We start from the raw sequence: 18,218 nt of genomic DNA on the forward strand, positions 1-18,218 counted from the left end.
CGAAGTAGCAAGCACACCATCACTTCAAGCGGTGCTTCTGAAAAGCTGGGACAAAGGTAGTATAAAAACATAATGCCATTCAGTTCTTGGCTACACGAAATATGTGGCACTGTTTTGCAAATTTAATCTTTAAAAAAAAGCTAACAGTATAATGTTGAAATCTGAAAATTTTTATTTCACTGAGCATTAAGTAAATAAACCTTTTGTACATTGATATGCAGAGCAAGATTCAGACATGTTACATGCTAAATATTTCATTTTGGAAATACATCAGAAGTATGCGTATTGAAATAAGTCTTTCTACCCAAGAACATAGCAATTTTTTCAATTTCTTAGACCTTTAGTTTATATTTTTTAACAAATAAACTCCGACCTACAATTTAAAGCTGAAAATATGGTATATTCAGACCATAATGAACTATAGAATGCAAAACAGAGAAATGTAGTAGAAATTTTAGCACATAGTAGGAAGGAATATTAGAATCATGGTAATAAGCAATTTCACAGAAGAAGATTGCATTGGGTCTGGTACCCAGACAAGGATGCTGAAGTCAGCAGCACCCTATCCCGAAAGAGTCCGTGTATATGGAGTAGAGGTGGCAGGAGGAGATGTACAGAATGAAGGCAGACCTTGGAACGCCCTGTAGCATGCAGTAAGGAGTCAGGAAGAGGCTAGCTCATGGATGCAAGACACATAAGGTGTATCTACTTCTCCCTCCTGGTGATAGATTTTAACCCCACACTCTAGGGCTACAGTATCAGTGTAATTATTTTTGCACACTTCTGACTCTTACGCACATGATATGGCCACCAGGCTCCACTTTCAAATTTTCAGGTATTGCCATTGACTTAATGAGGAGGTGGGGGTGGGGTTCTTTACCAAACTGTTTCCATGGATTACAATAAACACCTTTTAAATTATTATTACCATCTCTCATACACTTGCATTAAAGCATTCCAAACTGGGTTTACTGAAGCAATCTTTTCTGAAAACTCAGCCAATGGTTCTTTTCTATTCAGCTTCTCTGCCAAGAATGTTTATTTTTGTACACATCTAGCAACTTGGCATCTGGTTAATGTCAAAACACATTCTCTTCTATGAGATAGACTAACTAGCCTTCAGGGCTGATATATATTAAAACTGCTGCTCCAATTTCCTCCTACATGATTCTGAAACTTCAGTAATTTCTTAACTCTTTCAATCCAAGGCTATCCCTCACTTGAGATGACTTATGGAAAAGTGCTACACTAAATACACCTCCCACACTGAAATATTAATAACTCTCATGGATACAGAGCTCCATCATTTGCTATGATGAATGCTATCAATCAGAAAACTTGTTCTTGACTTTCTCCCAACATTGGTCAACTGAATTGAAAGGTATTGGAAAATGTCGAAAGGATACCACATAGACAATACATCTGGAGACAGCATGGTGCTTCCTGAAAGGTAAAAGAGTTGGGGTGTGGGCTCAGTGGCTGTCTGGGGAAGAAACCATAATGGTAATATTGACTCCCCAATAAGATGTTGTTTTGGTAACTGATGTTGACAGTGCTTGTTATAGATTTCTCTCCTGTTCCTCATGACTAACTACCTCAAGTGCACTCAGGAATGGAAAATGACTTTAACTCTTCTTCAACTACTACCACCAACAGTGCAATCCCATTTGCGCTCAAACTGGTTACGTAAGTGTGGCTCAGAGCATTTCCTCAAACACCCCAACCGCCCAACACTTCACTATGCTAGACAGGTGGATCAGAACTTTGAAGTCAGTATGTACAGTTTTCACTTCATCTCATAACGTCATGTAACCCAGTTTTTCCATGGCTTCTTTGAGTATTGATTTTTTTTATCATACTGCATTGTTTCACTGAACATAAACCTGAATGCATCACATACACTGGAAAACTCTACCTCACCATCCAACTCATTGTTAGAAAATGACTATCAATCAGCTCAGCTGACATAGGTCATCAAGCCTGAACGCTCATTGACTATCTTCCTTCTTTTCTTGATAACCTTTGCTATTCTTACTTTATAATTTCCAATCACAGGAATTGCTTTCTTCCCAGGAAGAAAAATCTAAATGCATACTAGACATTATATCCTTCAGAAGTTGCTTATTAATTATCCTTGCCACAGATTTTTTTTCCTTCTCCCAACAATACTCTATCTAATAACCTTCTTGCTCATAAACATCATGTCAAAATACTCTCAATACAGCAACTTTTAAAAGATAACAACACCATACGCACACATAAAATAAATAATCTTAAAATAAAAAGACAATTTGCCCTTTTCCTTTCTCCCCATTCTTTTGTGACGGTCTCAGCAGTGTATCATTTTGCTGTGGCTGGCTGTAACCTCATTATGTAGAACAAAGACTGGTCTTAAACTTGTGACAATCCTCCTGTTTCTAGCCCCTGGGTGATGAAGTGCAAGGCGTATACCACCACAACCTACAAAGTTCCCCACAAAATTAACCAGTTTTATTATAGAATCCAGAAATTAGGCTTTTAGAAAATAGAACCAAACACGTTGAAAACTCTAGTCTGCAAACAACCTACATGGAAGCACTTGTCACAACTTAATTTACATCATCAGGAGTGAAAGCAGCTGAAATGCTGGTCTGGAGGAGGCACCAGGTCCTCGTGCTCACAGAAGAACACTAGGAAGACTGGGAATGTTAAACCCAGGGGTTTATCTCTTCAAAGGGAGAGATGTATGTACCATTTTCTATCCCGAAGTCTGAGAATGAATGTGGTTAATGGTCTAATAACCTCGAGGTGACCAGGGCATGCCTGATCCCCTCATCTTGATCTTGTTTGTCTCGGTCACTCTATAGCGCTGTCCTCAGACAGATCCTTAAAATGATGTTTACGTTGATCCCATTTCCCCCATTAATCTGCAGAACATTTCTATATGGAAGACGTCACTTGTACTTTACAAGAGATTCAGTGTAGTCATGTCCTAAGCTTTTTTATGCACATGGGATTGAGTTAATTCTCCTCAGAAAACTTTTTCCAAATTGTGCTGTGCTTAAATATGCCTAGAATAAACTGCTCGAGGTCAAACTCTTAATAGCTTGAACCAACTCCAGCTACAGAGTTGTGTTGAACTGAACTGCGGTCTTCTCTATCCTGGATAGAGAATGGTGGTTGCAGATACTGTATATCCTTCATTGTCACAACGGGATCATGTTTAGTGAGACAAGAAAATGAACTATAAAACTACTAAGATTTGAGAAAATTTAAACAGATCCAGCTACACACACACACACACACACACACACACACACACACACACACGCACACGCACATGTACACACGCACATGCACATGTATACACACACACACACACACACACACACACACACACACACACACAAATGTGAAACAGCCTGTCTGAAAAAGCCACATGTTGTGTGATATCATGAGGACAGCAAAGCTCTTCAGGGAGTAAAAACATCTATTGTTGCTAGTGGTGAGAGAAGGGAAGGAAAGATAGATAAATGGATAGGCTGAGCATGGGAGAATGTGAGCCAATGAAATTGTATTATATGGTACAGTAATGATGGATGTTTGGCATTATTGGACAAAACATATAACCATACTACACAATCAGCACTATTATAAACTATGGATTTATAATGGACTGGCATTAGTTAGTAAATAATAAAGATTGCACCACAATAATATAAAATGTTAATAGTAGAAAAACAACTATGAATGGAGGGCAAAATAGAATATGGAAACTTGGCAGTATCTGTTCAGTTTTTTTTTATTAGCTTGAAACTTCTCTAAAATACAAAGCATATTAACATCATTAAAATCAGAAGGTTTGTATAAATCATTTTACATCAGCATTCAAAGTAGAGTTTCATTAAGTTTCTAGGAGAAAATATGAGTGAACAGAAACATACGGGAATCTTTGAGGCTACTTTCGAATTCTGCTAGTAGACATTATTTTAGCCTAAGTTGTCTCTATTTGATAGCAGCCTTTCTGATCATATACTAAAGCTAATATCTCCCAGGTTTCCAAATCAAGTCCATCTTTTATATCCCATATATCACCCTGAATCTCATCTACTATCATGTTTCAGTGACTTCCTATATAATACTAACCAAAAAATTGGTCTTTCTACCGTGTTGTCTGAAGTCCACATGCAGCTGGGTAGCTCACTCCTGGCTGTGATCATTGGAATTTACAGTAACTCACCAACACCCCCACAACCACCACCACAGACTCAGGAACATGCCTTGTTGTTTTTCTTTCTTTTTAAATGAAATCTCTATCTGTTCAGTGGTGGAAACTTGACAATTTGGTTGGTATTTTCTGATGGCAGCATAGTCAATAGACTATTGATATTCTGTCATCATTAGAGATCTTGGGACGGCTTTTCATTTTTATAAGGTACAGAGCTAGCACATAGTGGGTTACAGCCAATACCATCTAGTTCAAACCTTAAGTGTTTTGCCACTGCTGGTCCCCCATACCCACCCCGTGCCCACTTGCCCATCATATCCTATTATGTCTGTTTTGTAATCTTGTGTCAGGACACTGACCTGGGCTCTCAAAGAACACTTTTCTAGTTCCCCTCTTTACCCTTTTCACATCAACTACACACAAAGGACGTTGTCATTTCACTGGCAGGAAGTTTCCTTTCCAACAACCAATACCTGCCTGGATTTTCTTCCTGTTGTCTGCTCATAACTGAACCTGTTTGCTCATGTTTGGTAGAAACTCTTCTCTACATATGGCTGTCATCCCTTAAACACTGGGAGCCTTTTGTGAACAGGAATCAACATAAATATAGTTCCTGGTAAAATATACATTATAAATATTCATCAAATACATTTTATCTGGTCTCTATCTTAGTATGTTTTAAGATCTATATTTGCTGGGTGTGCATTTTTATAATCCTGGCACTGAAAGACTGAGATGGGAGTCAGGGGGTAGCTGAGTGTTTGAGGGAAGGTTGGGCTCCCTAGCAAGACACTATGCAAAGTAAAATACTTATCTGTAAATCCTGATTAAAAGAGATCTCCAGTAAGAAAACAAAAAGTTTATTTCTGGGTCTTTAAGATCACTATGTATCATAAATTTTTCTTCATATGGGTTATGGATGTTGTTAACAGAGAATGTCATGTCCTAACTCTTAAGATCTTAAGACCTAAGATCTGACTGGTCCTTTCAAGTCGTACACTCATCTCTGTTCAAATAACATTGGCTATGTTGTGTTGTTGTTGTTTTATGTTGTTTGTTTTGTTTTGATTGTTTGCAAGTAGATAAATCTATAACATTGGTTTTGTAGTCGGGCTTGTCATCCAACCTCACCTCACCTCCACTTGCCTCAGTGTTAGATAATACTTGTTAAAGGAACACAGCTATAAATTGTGTGGACCTTTGATACACGGAAGGAAAATGGCAGCTACCACCAGCGTGATCAAGATCACCAAAGTGCATTTAACAACCTGTAATAAACCAGGCTTCACGTGATTCAATTTCCATCTAGCTGAAACCCACATCTGGGTATTTTGTCCCACCCTGCTTTGGTAAATCAAGCCGGGTAGACTTCTTCGCAGCTATGAGTATAAAACAAATTCTCACATAGGAAAACTTGTGTTTCCTCCCACTTACCAAGCCTGCCTCCTGCCCTAATTTCATTTTCTAGCGATTTCCCCCCTGCCTTCTTCCTGCTAAACCCGAGATGGACTGCTGACCTCTTTGCAAGAGGTGCGAATGATGCCAGAGTTAGTGACTGCTCTGCGGCTCTCCAAAGCTCCTCCTCCCCAGAGGTCGACAGTCCTTCGGACGCAGAGGTTGGGAAGCAGGACAGGGGACATTGCTGGGGTGCACTCCGAGAGGAGCAAACAGAACCCTGGGTGCCGAAGAGGCCGCGTGGGGGACCGGCGTGCCCGTGCCATGCGGAGCGTGGACTCCCGCGGCCACCCCGCAGCTGCAGCCCCGGCCCCCGGCTCTGTTCCGCGGCTGGGCTGCCCGGCGCGGGCCGCTGTCCACAGTGGGAGGTGCTGAAAGCAGGGCGCGGGGGCGGCGGGCCGGCCGGCTGCTCCGAGCGCCCCCCTCCGCGCCGCGCCGCTCCTCCGGCCCTCCCCTCCTCCATCAGCCATGTTCCGCGCGCGGGGAGGGCTGGGGGAAGGGGCGAGAGCCGGGGGCCGGCGGCGAGGAGAGCCGCCTCTGCCTCAGGGAAGGAGGGGATGAGAGCTGGGGGGAGCAGCGCGACGAGGAGGCGGCGGCGGCGGCCGGCGAGGAACCCGTGCTGGGTTCTGCGGTAGGACTCCCCGGAGCCACCATCATGGTGAAGAGGAAGAGCTCCGAGGGCCAGGAGCAGGACGGCGGCCGCGGCATCCCTCTGCCTATCCAGACCTTCCTGTGGCGGCAAACCAGGTGAGGGGCGCCGGGCAGGGGGTGGCGCTCCGGGGGGTCGCCGGGTCGTCGCCACCGCAACCAACCCTGCCACTGAGGCCGCGCCGCAGCCTGCAGCTAGCAACGTCTCTGGGGTGGAAAGACAGCCCTCTGCACCCACTTAAAAGCACGCATGAAAAATATAGATAGATCTCACTGAAGTTTGACAACAAGCAGATTGGCAGTTTTCTAATAAATATATACATTATTGAGGGGGTAGGGGTGGGAGGGCAGATAGCCTGGGCAGAGGGGGCGGGGAGCTAGGAAGGTAATTGGGACTGGTTCCGCTTGCGCCTCCAATTCCCCCTCCATCTCCTGCTGTAATCCCTGCCTGGTGACCTGTTGTTTTCTAGCTCTAGCGTGTTTGGTATGTCTGCTATGCCCACTTGTTAACCATGTTTGCTTGGATTCAGCCAGCCCCGTCTTCAGGATTGAAGCCTCTGGGCAAAATGATTTTTGATAGATTTCTTTCACCTGGCCAGGCCTGACACCCCTGTCAATAAACAGCAAAGGACTTCCTTGTTATTTTAGAAATTGAGTACATTTAAAAAAATAAGATGCTGGGAATTATGATCCACATCCGAGCTCAATTTTTTTTCAATTTTAGAGATAACCGCATGCACGGGGAAATGCACCGCTTCTGACCATGGGTGATTTGGAATCCAATTAAGTAAAAGTCTTCAAAAAACGAGTGGCATGGGGAATTATGAAAATCCAAATCTTTCTCGTGTATGTAATTAATGTGTAAAGGCAAATCTTGTCAGCTATCCAACATCTGCTCATCAGCAAGCTGTACGGAAGCATGAATTCTGAGTTTCTTAGCACCATGCCCTATTCATTGAAAAAAATATATACCATAGAGATGCCTTAAAAATAGTTTTGCTCATGTTTATAACAAAAACCTTTACTAATTTTTCAGTGCATTTTTGAGGCCTAAACTGGGGAAGCAATATGAAGCCTCTTGTGTGGTACGTGATCCTCAACATTTAATGATTATTTCCATATTCTCTCTGTGTGATAATTTACCCCAAGGAAAGACTGAATCATATTAACTCCACAAGTAAATTCAATTGACAAATATCAGTGAGCATTTACCATGTACCAGACAGAGTTCTATACTGTTGGGGTAGGGAAAAGACATAAACAGAGCACAGAGTTTACATGCTACCACGAGGCAGAAAGATCACAGACGAATATGTACATAAAATACTTAAGATAGATGGTGAGAAACACCGTGGAGAAAAGTAACAAAGTTTACCATCAGGGCTGTGGGAGGGGAGTTATTTTATAGGCAGTGAGTGAATAAGGCTTAATTGTTAACCTGATGCTTGGACAAAGACACAAGGTATGAAGGAACATATCCCATCTAGAGAGGAGAGCCAAGAGAACCACAAAGGACCTTAGCAGCAAGTGAGAATAACTGTGATTCAAGTGTGAATAAGCCATCATAATGGAGTGATCGACAAGGCAGTAAGTGAGAAGGTGGAGAGAGAAGAACTAGGCCCAGGAGGGCATTTTAGGGAAGATTAAAAATCAAAATAGTTATTCAACAAAATAGAGACTATCCCATGTGGGTTATTCATTCAATGAATGACTGTGGAGTACTTAAATAACTCAATGAGCAATTCTGTACTCTTATGTCTTGCATACATTCTGCAGGTCTGAAAGTGAGTGATCTAAAATCATCACGAAAATATGCTGTTAATATTTCTACAGAATGACATGAACTTGTTCTGAGGTTGTAAAGGAATCCCATAGACTTCCAAGATCTATTTTGCGAACTCAGAAAATAAGACACGAAATCACGAAGGAAAAGGGAAATGGATTTTAACAGATCCACAGATGGCTTTAGAGCCTGTTTAGTATAGTGGGAAAGTGTGAAGCTGTCCATTTCCATGCTGCCAAGCATATTTGTAGGTAGCTGTATGGAAGATCCTCTAGTATGGACTTCTGAAGTATCAGATCCACAAACCGTGGTGCAAACCAACCGGAGAGTCAGCGCATGTGCACACATGCACAGGAACCTGGAGGCATTGGCTTTATAGAGTTGTCATAGGGATACTCTCAAACAGGTCTTTCTCGTAAGAATCGTCAATGGACTTTCTTGTATCTGAGTCATTACGATAGCACTTTAAGCCCATCCTTAAATCACGCTGACACTCCAGGTTAAAATAGCCAAGACTTTTTCTCTGTTCTTGGTAAAGACATATCTGATGTTTTGAAAGTGCTCACAAAATATCAAGTAGTTATGTTTCGCACATGGATAAGTAGATAAATGGGGAATGGGGAAATCGAGATTAATAAAGGACAGAACTCTGAGTTTTGTAGTTTATTAAAGGTTACATTAGCATTTAAGAAGAAATGACATTAACTATTCAGTTCCTTGAGATTACGAGATCAGGCAATTCATCCTCTTCAACATATCTGTGTATATGTTACAAAAGTTAGGGGTTTTGTTGATGTTGTTGTTGCCATTTGAAATAAGAAAAGAAATAGTTCTCATTAGATAATCCCTGTAACAAGTCAATTTTGCCAAATATCTTGATAGTTATAAGAATACGGTAGAATATGCAGGGTTTATATTACAACCCTCTACAAGACAATTGCACAAGTGTATTGATCAGTTAGAACACTGTGCATGAATAAGTCCTTCTAAATTAAATATGTATTGACTTTGTTCTAGTAGCAGGTCAGTGCCAAAAACAAAACAACGCAAAATTTGTACAGGTCAAACTTGTTTCTTGTGGTTTTCTTTTGTCTCTGAATATGTATTTGACAAGGATAGACAATTTATTGAAACACAAGGCAAAGCTGGCACATTTGATGCTGTTCCCCTCCTCTCCCTACCTGGTTTCATTAAGGAATTCCTTTGATGCACTGTTGTTTTAAAAATGAAATTAGTCTGTGGCCCCAAATCATATTTCTTGACCCAGTCCCCCCAAATCATATTTCTTGAACTTATCTTCTATCACAGTTAACACCTGTTGAGCACATTGACATAAGTTCCTTTTCTCAAGATACTTACATGAAACACATTTTGATTTGGCCTAGAGCTGTGGCAGCCGCTTTGAATACTCTAGCAACATTTTTATAAAATATAAATATATTAAATTCTAAATACTATAATTTTATGTATGTATGCTTATGTATATACAATATAGTATATAAAATAAATGTTATATTATAAATATATAAGATATAATATACCTTAACAACAAATGGGTTGCTATGTGAAGAAGTATATTTTAACAGATATAAAAGAAATCATTTCAGAGTGCAGACCATATACATTGGGTCCAAAGCTACAAATTGACAGCTGATGATGACTTATGGTTGACTCACTGCAGGTTTAGTGTATGCCTGGCAAGAGTAGGAGTGCTTCCTAAAAATTGAGGTCTATAACTATCTTTTAGGATATGCAGTGTTTTAGCGTTGATTTTTTTTAATAGTTTCCAATTCTTCATTTTGTATGCTTTTTACAAATTGAAATCTACAGTCCTTTGAGCGAGTGTTGGTGGAAAACAAACTTCATGGCCTGTCCCCGGCCCTCTCTGAAGCCATCCAGAGCATTTCCAGATGGGAGCTAGTGCAGGCTGCCCTCCCTCATGTTCTCCACTGCACTGCAACCCTGCTATCAAACAGGAACAAACTAGGTGGGTGTTCTAGTTGTCCTTTATGTGCAATGTGTACAAGAACATGTGCCATGTAGTTACTACCATCCAGGCACTGTGCATTCGTTATCTCACACAATCATAGAATTTCCTTGTTATCATCCTAGCCATTTACAAAAGGGAGCAGGCTTCTTGGTTTTTAACTTTGTATATGTGATTGTACTCTTTGCTTAGACATTAACATAACAACAGGAGCATCAGGTTGCTAAATATTCTGACACAGTCTGTGATTTATAATTTATTTTCAATTTTTAATGCAACTGTGTTCATGGCTTGGCCTATACTCCTAAGGCACTGGTTCTCGACCTTCCTAATGCTATGTTATGACCTCTTAATACAGTTCCTCATGCTGTAGTGACCAAAAATTATTGTTGTTGTTACTTTATAACTGTAATATTGCTGCTGTTATGAATATTAATGTAAATATGTTTGGAGATAAGAGATTTGCCAAGTGGGTTGTGACCCAGAGTTGAAAAGCACTGTCATAAGGCATTTCAGTGTGCGCTCTGTCCTCTCTCTCTCTCTCTCTCTCTCTCTCTCTCTCTCTCTCTCTGTGTGTGTGTGTGTGTGTGTGTGTGTGTGGTGTGTAAATGATTATCTTTCACGTTGTTTTTCTCATCTAGTGGTATGTGCTGGCCATCTCTCCTACGTTAGAGGACTCACCTTTCATCTTTATTTCTCCCTGCGTTTGTGTTTCTTCTTTGATGTTACAGGTTCCATTCCAGGTCAGAGCTAAAATAGAATACTTTTTATCTTCCCCGTCTATGCTTTTCACCATGATAGAACAGGCCATTTGGGGAAAACATTTGAGAATCTAACTGATGAAATATGGTAGCATGCTGTTCTGCAGAGACCTTAGCCAGTAAGAAAGCTCCCCAAATGGCAATGAGCCTTATAAATACTATTTATACTAAAAGTTTGGAAGAATGCTAGAGAGAATAGATTCTTCCGGACAAAAGAGTCATCTCCACGATTCAGGGCATGAAATTTACCTTTACCTAGCTGTGTGGTTGTCCCATGCAGGCCACCAGGATAAGCTGGGTGTTGCTGAGACCAAACTCCTTCATACCCTGCACTGGATGCTTCTGGAGGCCCCACAGGACTGCAACAATGACCAGTTTGGGGGTACAGACCGAGGCTCCAGCTGGGCTGGCAGCAGTAGCGCCTTCATCCATCAGATTGAAAACCAGGGCTCTCCTGGGCAGCCTTGCCGAAGCAGCTCCCATGATGAGGAAGAAAACAACAGAAGGAAGATCTTCCAGAACTCCATGGCTACTGTGGAGCTCTTTGTGTTTCTGTTTGCTCCTCTGGTGCACAGGATAAAGGTGAGTAGGAAGCTAACATTACACATGGCATGTGGTAGAAATGACGCGCAGAGCGAGCATCAAGGATAATTCCATATTTGTTTGTCTTTGAAGGATCTTGCAACAGCCTGGGAACTTTTACTTCTACCTTAACCACTGAATATTACTTAAGAAACCCAAGCCTCCATATGTACTTTATCTACTCAAAAATCTTCAGTGTTTACGTGTACCGGAAGACTGTGCTACCCAAATTAAACTCGTTAATTTACATTCACTACGGTCTATGGCTTAAGTTCTTTTCTTGGTTTATCAGCTGTTAGTCTCTCCTGGCCACCTCAGGATGAAGCTCTGGGAGATCCAGGAACCATTCCATGAAAATACCCTTGCTATTTGTTCTGCATGCCTTTCCTTCCTCTCTTCCTCCCGGGCTCTTTTCAAATTGAACTTCAATGTCATTATTTCTGTGAAACTTTTTCTTGGATCTTCTCCATGTAGACACAGTCACCAGGGTCTCTCTATTTCCATAGGCTTTTGCAGCTACCTGTATTCTAATACAATATTCAGAGCAGAAGCTTCAGTTTTTATATGCTAAGGTCTTTGACAGGGATATAAAGCAATTGAAATTTAATTTTAAAATATTTTAAATGCATAAAATAGAAAGCACACGGTTGTCTATTTAACCAGTATGGTAACTTTCAAGATGTATGAGTTTGGTTATATCATTTTTTTTCTCATATGTCATTTGCGTAAAATCAAAGATAACTCCAACACTGTTAAATATATGTAAGGACACACATATCAAATTCCATTTTAGTACCCAAATAAGAGATTGGAAGCTATTCATATGCTTATCTGTTCTTCATTATTATAACCCTAATGAAAAGATATGCTAGTCAGAAACGAATATGTAAAGGTGGATGGCAACATTCACAGTTACTATGAAGTACTGATGAGTCTCAACTTCAGTTTTCTTAAAACTTTTCTCATCTAGTGATATGTGCTGGTATCTCTCCTACGTTAGAGGACTCACCTTTCATCCTTATTCTCTCCTTTTCTAAAGCTGTTCAGTCAAATTGTTTCAAAATCTTTAACTTTCTACTACTAAAAGTCATTTATAAGATTCACTGAAGGGAAAGCATGTTAACTGAGGTTATCCATCTTGCTTATACAACCTGTCCGTCCTGACCCCAGCTCATCTCTTCAGCCCCATTTCCCTGTGTGTTCACTAACCTTCAGGATTACTGCAGTCACATCTCAGACACCATGAACTCATTCTTATGCTCAGGTCTCTGAACTATTTTTCTTTTTATTTTCTTGCAACACAGAACTCTCCCTTCACATTCTCCCGGGCCCAGTTCTTTCGTCAACTGTAATCTCATCACTACCAGATGTCAACACATAAAGAGAGTTCTAGTATTCCTCCCTGTGCTTTTCCTTAGCAACAGTCACTACCAGGAATTATTACACATTGAGAACATTTTTTATTACAATAAAAATTTAAAAATTGTTTATGTACTTTGGCTTGGGAAATTCCTACTATACACATGTACAAACATGTAACCAACTCAAAGCAAATAATGGAATCCACATTATCTAATCCAGAACAAATATTTCTTTTCTGTCACTGGGAACATTTTTAATGGCTACTATTGTCACTTGAACAGAGACTCTAAGTGAAGGGATGCTGGGATGCTGTTTTTCTTAGGATACAACTATATTTCTAGTGTCCAGATAAGTGCATAGCTCTCAATAAGTGGGGTTTTTTTGTTGGTTTGTTTTTGTTTTGTTTTGTTTGACTATTTCACGGAGAAAACCCAAGATGTTACCAGAAGCTAATTCAAAACCAAAAGCAAACAAAAACAACAAAAAATAACAAGAAAACAAAAACCCCACAGCTATTATATGTGGATACATGGTCCTTAAAGATGAAGAGGACAAGGGAAATAGTTCCCTAAAAACAGCTCATAGAGATGTCCAAGTGTCAATAAATAGCATCTGAATTGGAGAAATAGGTGTGTCCACAATGGCTGTAGTGTTATTTGGAAGACGTGCCTGAGAATTCAAGTCTTGAAAACAAATCATGCTATGTTATGAATTAAGTGCCTGGCAACACCCGCCATGAGACATTCAGTAATTTATTTTTACATCTATGTTTTATCAAGTATAAGTTATACATAAGAACAAATTAGAGAGCATTCTGGGGAGTAAACAAGTTACAGTATTCTATTTAAAACATAGAAAGCCATTAACAAGGCATTGTTGTTTGAATGTTAATATTTTGCTGTAACTAGTGTTCTGTACTAATGGAAGAGAGGTACTAAGTGCTCTTTAAGTAGATATGATAGAGTAGGAAGGAGCCCTGGAAACCCTCCAAATTCTAGCAAGGACCTGAGAATGGAGCACTTCCTAAGGGATCAATATATAAGAACAGTATGTGGTGACAAAAACATTGTAAATAACTATTAGCTATATTGCTAAAATAATTCTATTATCATTTTTATTGTTGTTTCCTAGATACTATAAAAATATAGTTATTGAATCAATAAATATTCCTATGAGGCTTTCTGTGTTTGAGAGTGAGTTTTGCTAAGTCACTGGAGATAAAAGATCTATAAATTAGTATTTCCTGGCGTTAACATTGTTGGCATTTGGGGCACAATAATCCTGTCATTGGATACTACCCCATGAATTGTGGAATGTTTAATACTATCTTTGTCATCCATCTGCCACGTGTCAATCACATCCTCTCTTCCCTGAATTGTGACAGCCACAAATAACTCCAGAGGTCACCAAATTTCCCCAGGTCTGTGAATGGTAGGAAATTGGTCTTGAATGAGACCAGCACCCTAGATTTCTCATTTGCCTACTAGCTATAGGGCTGAGTTGAGACCTATTTTCTCCCATTACCTTCCTGAACCTTCTGACACTTGGCAGTACTATTCAGCCCTTTATTCTTCAAATTCCAATCAAGATCAAGACCAGAGGCCATCTCCTCACTCTATCTCCAAAGGCTATGAATGTGGGGCTGTGGTTTTTTTGTTGGTTGGTTCTTGGGTTTTAGTTTTTATGTTTTGTTTTCCCCATGGCCTTCCTTCTTTACTCTTCTCTATTTCAATAATATTTAGAAACATATAATATTGTTTTAATTAGCTTGTTTACTGTCATATCTTCCTACCTCTCTCTCTTACTAGTTTGTGAATGGTTTGAAGGTAGAAACTACAGTTGCACCTATGGAAACTAACACGGCATCTGTATTTAGAACATAGTATTTATTGAATGAATTCATAAATTATCATTACTCATCTTTCAGACATAGTCACTGCCTATTTTTCTATTCTTTTAACTTATAATTTACCCAAATATTTCATCTAAAATTGTTAATCTAAATATTCTGTCAAATATATTTTAATTTTATACTAAATTTAATCAGTGAAAACAAAATGCGTTTGTTAAAGTATAGTGTCTTTCATTGGCACTTATTTTTTGAATATTTCTTGGGTGTCTACTATATACAAGGCACTATTTAAAGGCTTGGAGAAATAGTGGAAGATAAATCCAAATGAAAGGCTTCAAATGCATTTGAACAAAACCCATATGTAAAGTATATAATTTTTTAAAAATGCTAGTTGCTGAGTTAATATAAGTGCTTAATAATATAGGAATGAAACCTCAGTGGAATAGACCAAAAAAACACTCAAAATTTGGAGAATCAGATTCCGCCCATGTCTAATCTGTTTTTCCCCTCAGGAACCTCTAAATCTTCCTTCTTAGCTATTTAAATGATCTTTCAAAAGTGTTCTCCAGGGACCTAATTTCTGAAGAACCTAAAAGAGAGAAATTAAAGTGATAGGGCCTTTGCGTTCTGTCAACTTGAGAATACTTTGACAGTAACCCACTAACATTAAGAGGTCGATACGGGTATGGCAGGTATTAAAAACTAAAGAGTGAATTGGAGTAGAAATATGTCCACTTAACCAATGGCAACACATGGGTGTTCAGGAGGAAGTCCTCAGAGGAAGGTCTAGCTTATCTTCAGAAATTACTGCTTTCATTCGGTTGGATATACGGCAAATACAACATGTTGGCACAACTGTCTGTTCATTGCTGAGTGTTATACTGATATGCTGGATGTCAAAGGTTAGGATTTTAGCAAAAGACTTGAGGATTTCCCAATGCCATTTCCATCAGCATTTTTAAGTTGTTTTCTCTGCCCACCTCATCCTCTTCCCTATCCTCACTTTTGTTAGTATTATAATTTGGGGGTTTTGAGACTCACGATGTAAAAAACTAAGCTGGCCTTGATTTCCTAGGTAACCATGCATGACCTTGATATTCTCATTCTCCTGCCTCCACTTCTTAACCTGTTTAGGACTGCAGGTGTGTGCCATCAGCGTGGTTCCCACTAGGATTTTGTTCATGTTGAGATTATGTATAAGAAACATGAAAAGGGATGGTATTCAGAATTAAGACATCATTAAAACCAGGTCAACCAAGATTTGGCTCCTTGTATTTTTGAAGACATAACTGGAAGACTTTATGTAATGGTGATTCTCTACATGCTAGATGCTATGTCTGCCATCTATTTCAAAGGACAGCAGCCATCAGACCTTTCTAGTTGCTCTCTTAATTATCTACTGTTTAATGCCCAGTGGTAGCTCAACCATAGCAGACCTGCTTTCAACTATCCACCCTCTGCTCCATTTCATTATGCTCATCTTTGTAAATGCCAGATCCCAAGTGTCATCTTTTCTCATCCTCTACTGCCAATCAATCAGTAAGTTCTGTAACAGTGTCTTCAAAATGCATTCAGCATTATAATTTTTTCTCTCTGCTAGCATTCCAATCTAATTATCTCTTATATTAGTGATAGCAATAATGCAGCAAATGCTCTCTTATTTCAAATTTGCCCCTTTTCAGACTATTCCTAATGACCTGATTGAACTTAGATCCTCTGCTATGTGAACATTCTGGTGCTTCCTCTCTTCCCCATGTCTGCTGAAGCCTCTGTCCTAACAGGCAACACTTTCTCTCACACTTGATGACTTTTCTGGTTGCTTATTTTTTCATCCTTCTTTCAGTCTCTTTATTCTAGGAATATAGTTCATTATTTTGATTTTTGACACACGAGGTAAACTTAGGAACCTTGCATCCATGGAATACTTTTTGTTGTGATACCTATGTGGAAACTTAGTCATGTCAATTAGGTATTTACTATGAGTGCACCTTCTTCTGCTCTCCATAACTGCCTGTTTTAGGAAGTCAGCACCTTGCCTGCTGTATCTCTCTATCTACTTTTTGCCTGTGTACCATGAGCAAGGGTTTCTGTATGCTTTATTCCCTGATATACACAAGAAGCTAAAATAGCACCAGGTTCATAATGCATACTCTACAAATATTTGAAATTAAATACAGAATGAGTTTCAACAAGTACTTTGTAAGCTGCCATGGGACTCAAGAGGTTTTTTCCTCTGTGGGCACATATGTTGCTAATGAATCTAGGACTCTTCTCTAGGGGAGATTCTTTTCCCCTGGGAGATGCAATACACAATTCCCAGAAAAGAATTAGGGATAGACCAAAGTAACAAGTGCACCAAAGTCAAACTTGGTGAACCAATTGACTTTTATTAGGGTTCCTAGCAGGAGTGTGAGTTAGGGGTCACTTACAGGCATAGGATTGACTCCAAAGCAGCTTCATCACCAAAAATATCCACCCCAATATGGGTGATGATTCAGGAAAGGTGTGCGTCCGATGCTCTCTGTTTAACTTGTGCATGAACAGACAGGTCTGAGAAACTTCTTAGCAGCTCTGGGTTAGAGTTTATGGTTGCTTCTACCAATGTGGAGAGGGACCTTTTGAGAAATTTGCAAGTTCCTGCTTTCTCAGACATACCATGGTTTGTTTGTCCCTGGAGTCTCATGAGTCTCCTTTACCCTCCTTGGTGGCATTCAAAGGAATCTGTTGTGTCAACAGACTTCAACCTAGTCTTTAGCTTTGTAGAAGAGCGAGTGTGCTGGCTAGTTTTAAATGTCAGCTTTCTGTAATCTAAAGGTACATAAGGGAAAAGCATCAACTGAAGAATTTTCTGGATTAAGTCAACTTTTGTTCTTGTCTATCAGGGAATTGTTCTGATGGTTCAATGATGAAGACCCAGCCTATCATGGGCAGCACCATTATCCAGGAAGGGCATCCTGAATTATGTAGGAGGAAGCAAGCAAGCAAGGATGTGTTCATTCTCTTTGGTTTTGACTGTGGATAGGATGTGGGTAGATACTTCTGGTTCCTTCCCTGAAACTCCCTTGATAATGGATTGCAATGTGGATTTGTAAGCCAGATAACTTTTTTTTCTCCTAAATTGATTTTGGTTAGATTACTTGTAATGTAACACAAGAAAATGAAATGTAGATACCAAGACTCTAACAACACACACACACACACACACACACACACACACACGCACGCATGCACGCACACACACACACACGCACATACACACACACGCACACATACATATAAATGCTCATAGATGCCCTTGGAAACCAACAGAGGTATCACAAATCCTGGAACTGGGTTGGGCTGGTCGTGAGCTGCCTGGTGATGGTCCTGGAGACTGAACCTCAGTCTTCTGGAAGAGCAGCCAGTGCTTTTAAGCACTGAGCCATCTCTTCAGCCCTTCATCTGGAAATTTTGTCAATACCCTTCAGCTGAAGCTTTCTTGTTATTCAGTGAATTTGATTCATCATTTATTGAATCACTTTTATTCTTCTATCTTTCCAGTCCCTGGTCTCAGTATGAGAGTGAGATGAGACTTGCGCCTC

General features: G+C 39.8%; 1 protein-coding gene across 17 annotated transcripts in view; it reads left to right on the forward strand.

Annotated features, from left to right (window-relative positions):
* The first annotated feature begins 6,275 nt into the window (after window positions 1-6,275).
* Window positions 6,276-18,218, forward strand: part of Unc80 (unc-80 homolog, NALCN channel complex subunit) — a 178,232-nt gene continuing 166,289 nt past the window's right edge. For all 17 annotated transcript variants that reach the window (XM_039084598.2, XM_063268134.1, XM_063268135.1 and 14 more), the window contains exons 1-4: window positions 6,276-6,409; window positions 7,347-7,395; window positions 9,924-10,080; window positions 11,122-11,423. In XM_039084598.2, the coding sequence (XP_038940526.1) occupies window positions 6,318-6,409; window positions 7,347-7,395; window positions 9,924-10,080; window positions 11,122-11,423 (600 nt within the window). In that variant the 5' untranslated portion in view covers window positions 6,276-6,317. The remainder of the gene's footprint in view (window positions 6,410-7,346; window positions 7,396-9,923; window positions 10,081-11,121; window positions 11,424-18,218) is intronic.

This window comes from Rattus norvegicus, chromosome 9 (assembly GCF_036323735.1).
Source record: "Rattus norvegicus strain BN/NHsdMcwi chromosome 9, GRCr8, whole genome shotgun sequence".
Lineage (NCBI taxonomy): Eukaryota > Metazoa > Chordata > Mammalia > Rodentia > Muridae > Rattus > Rattus norvegicus.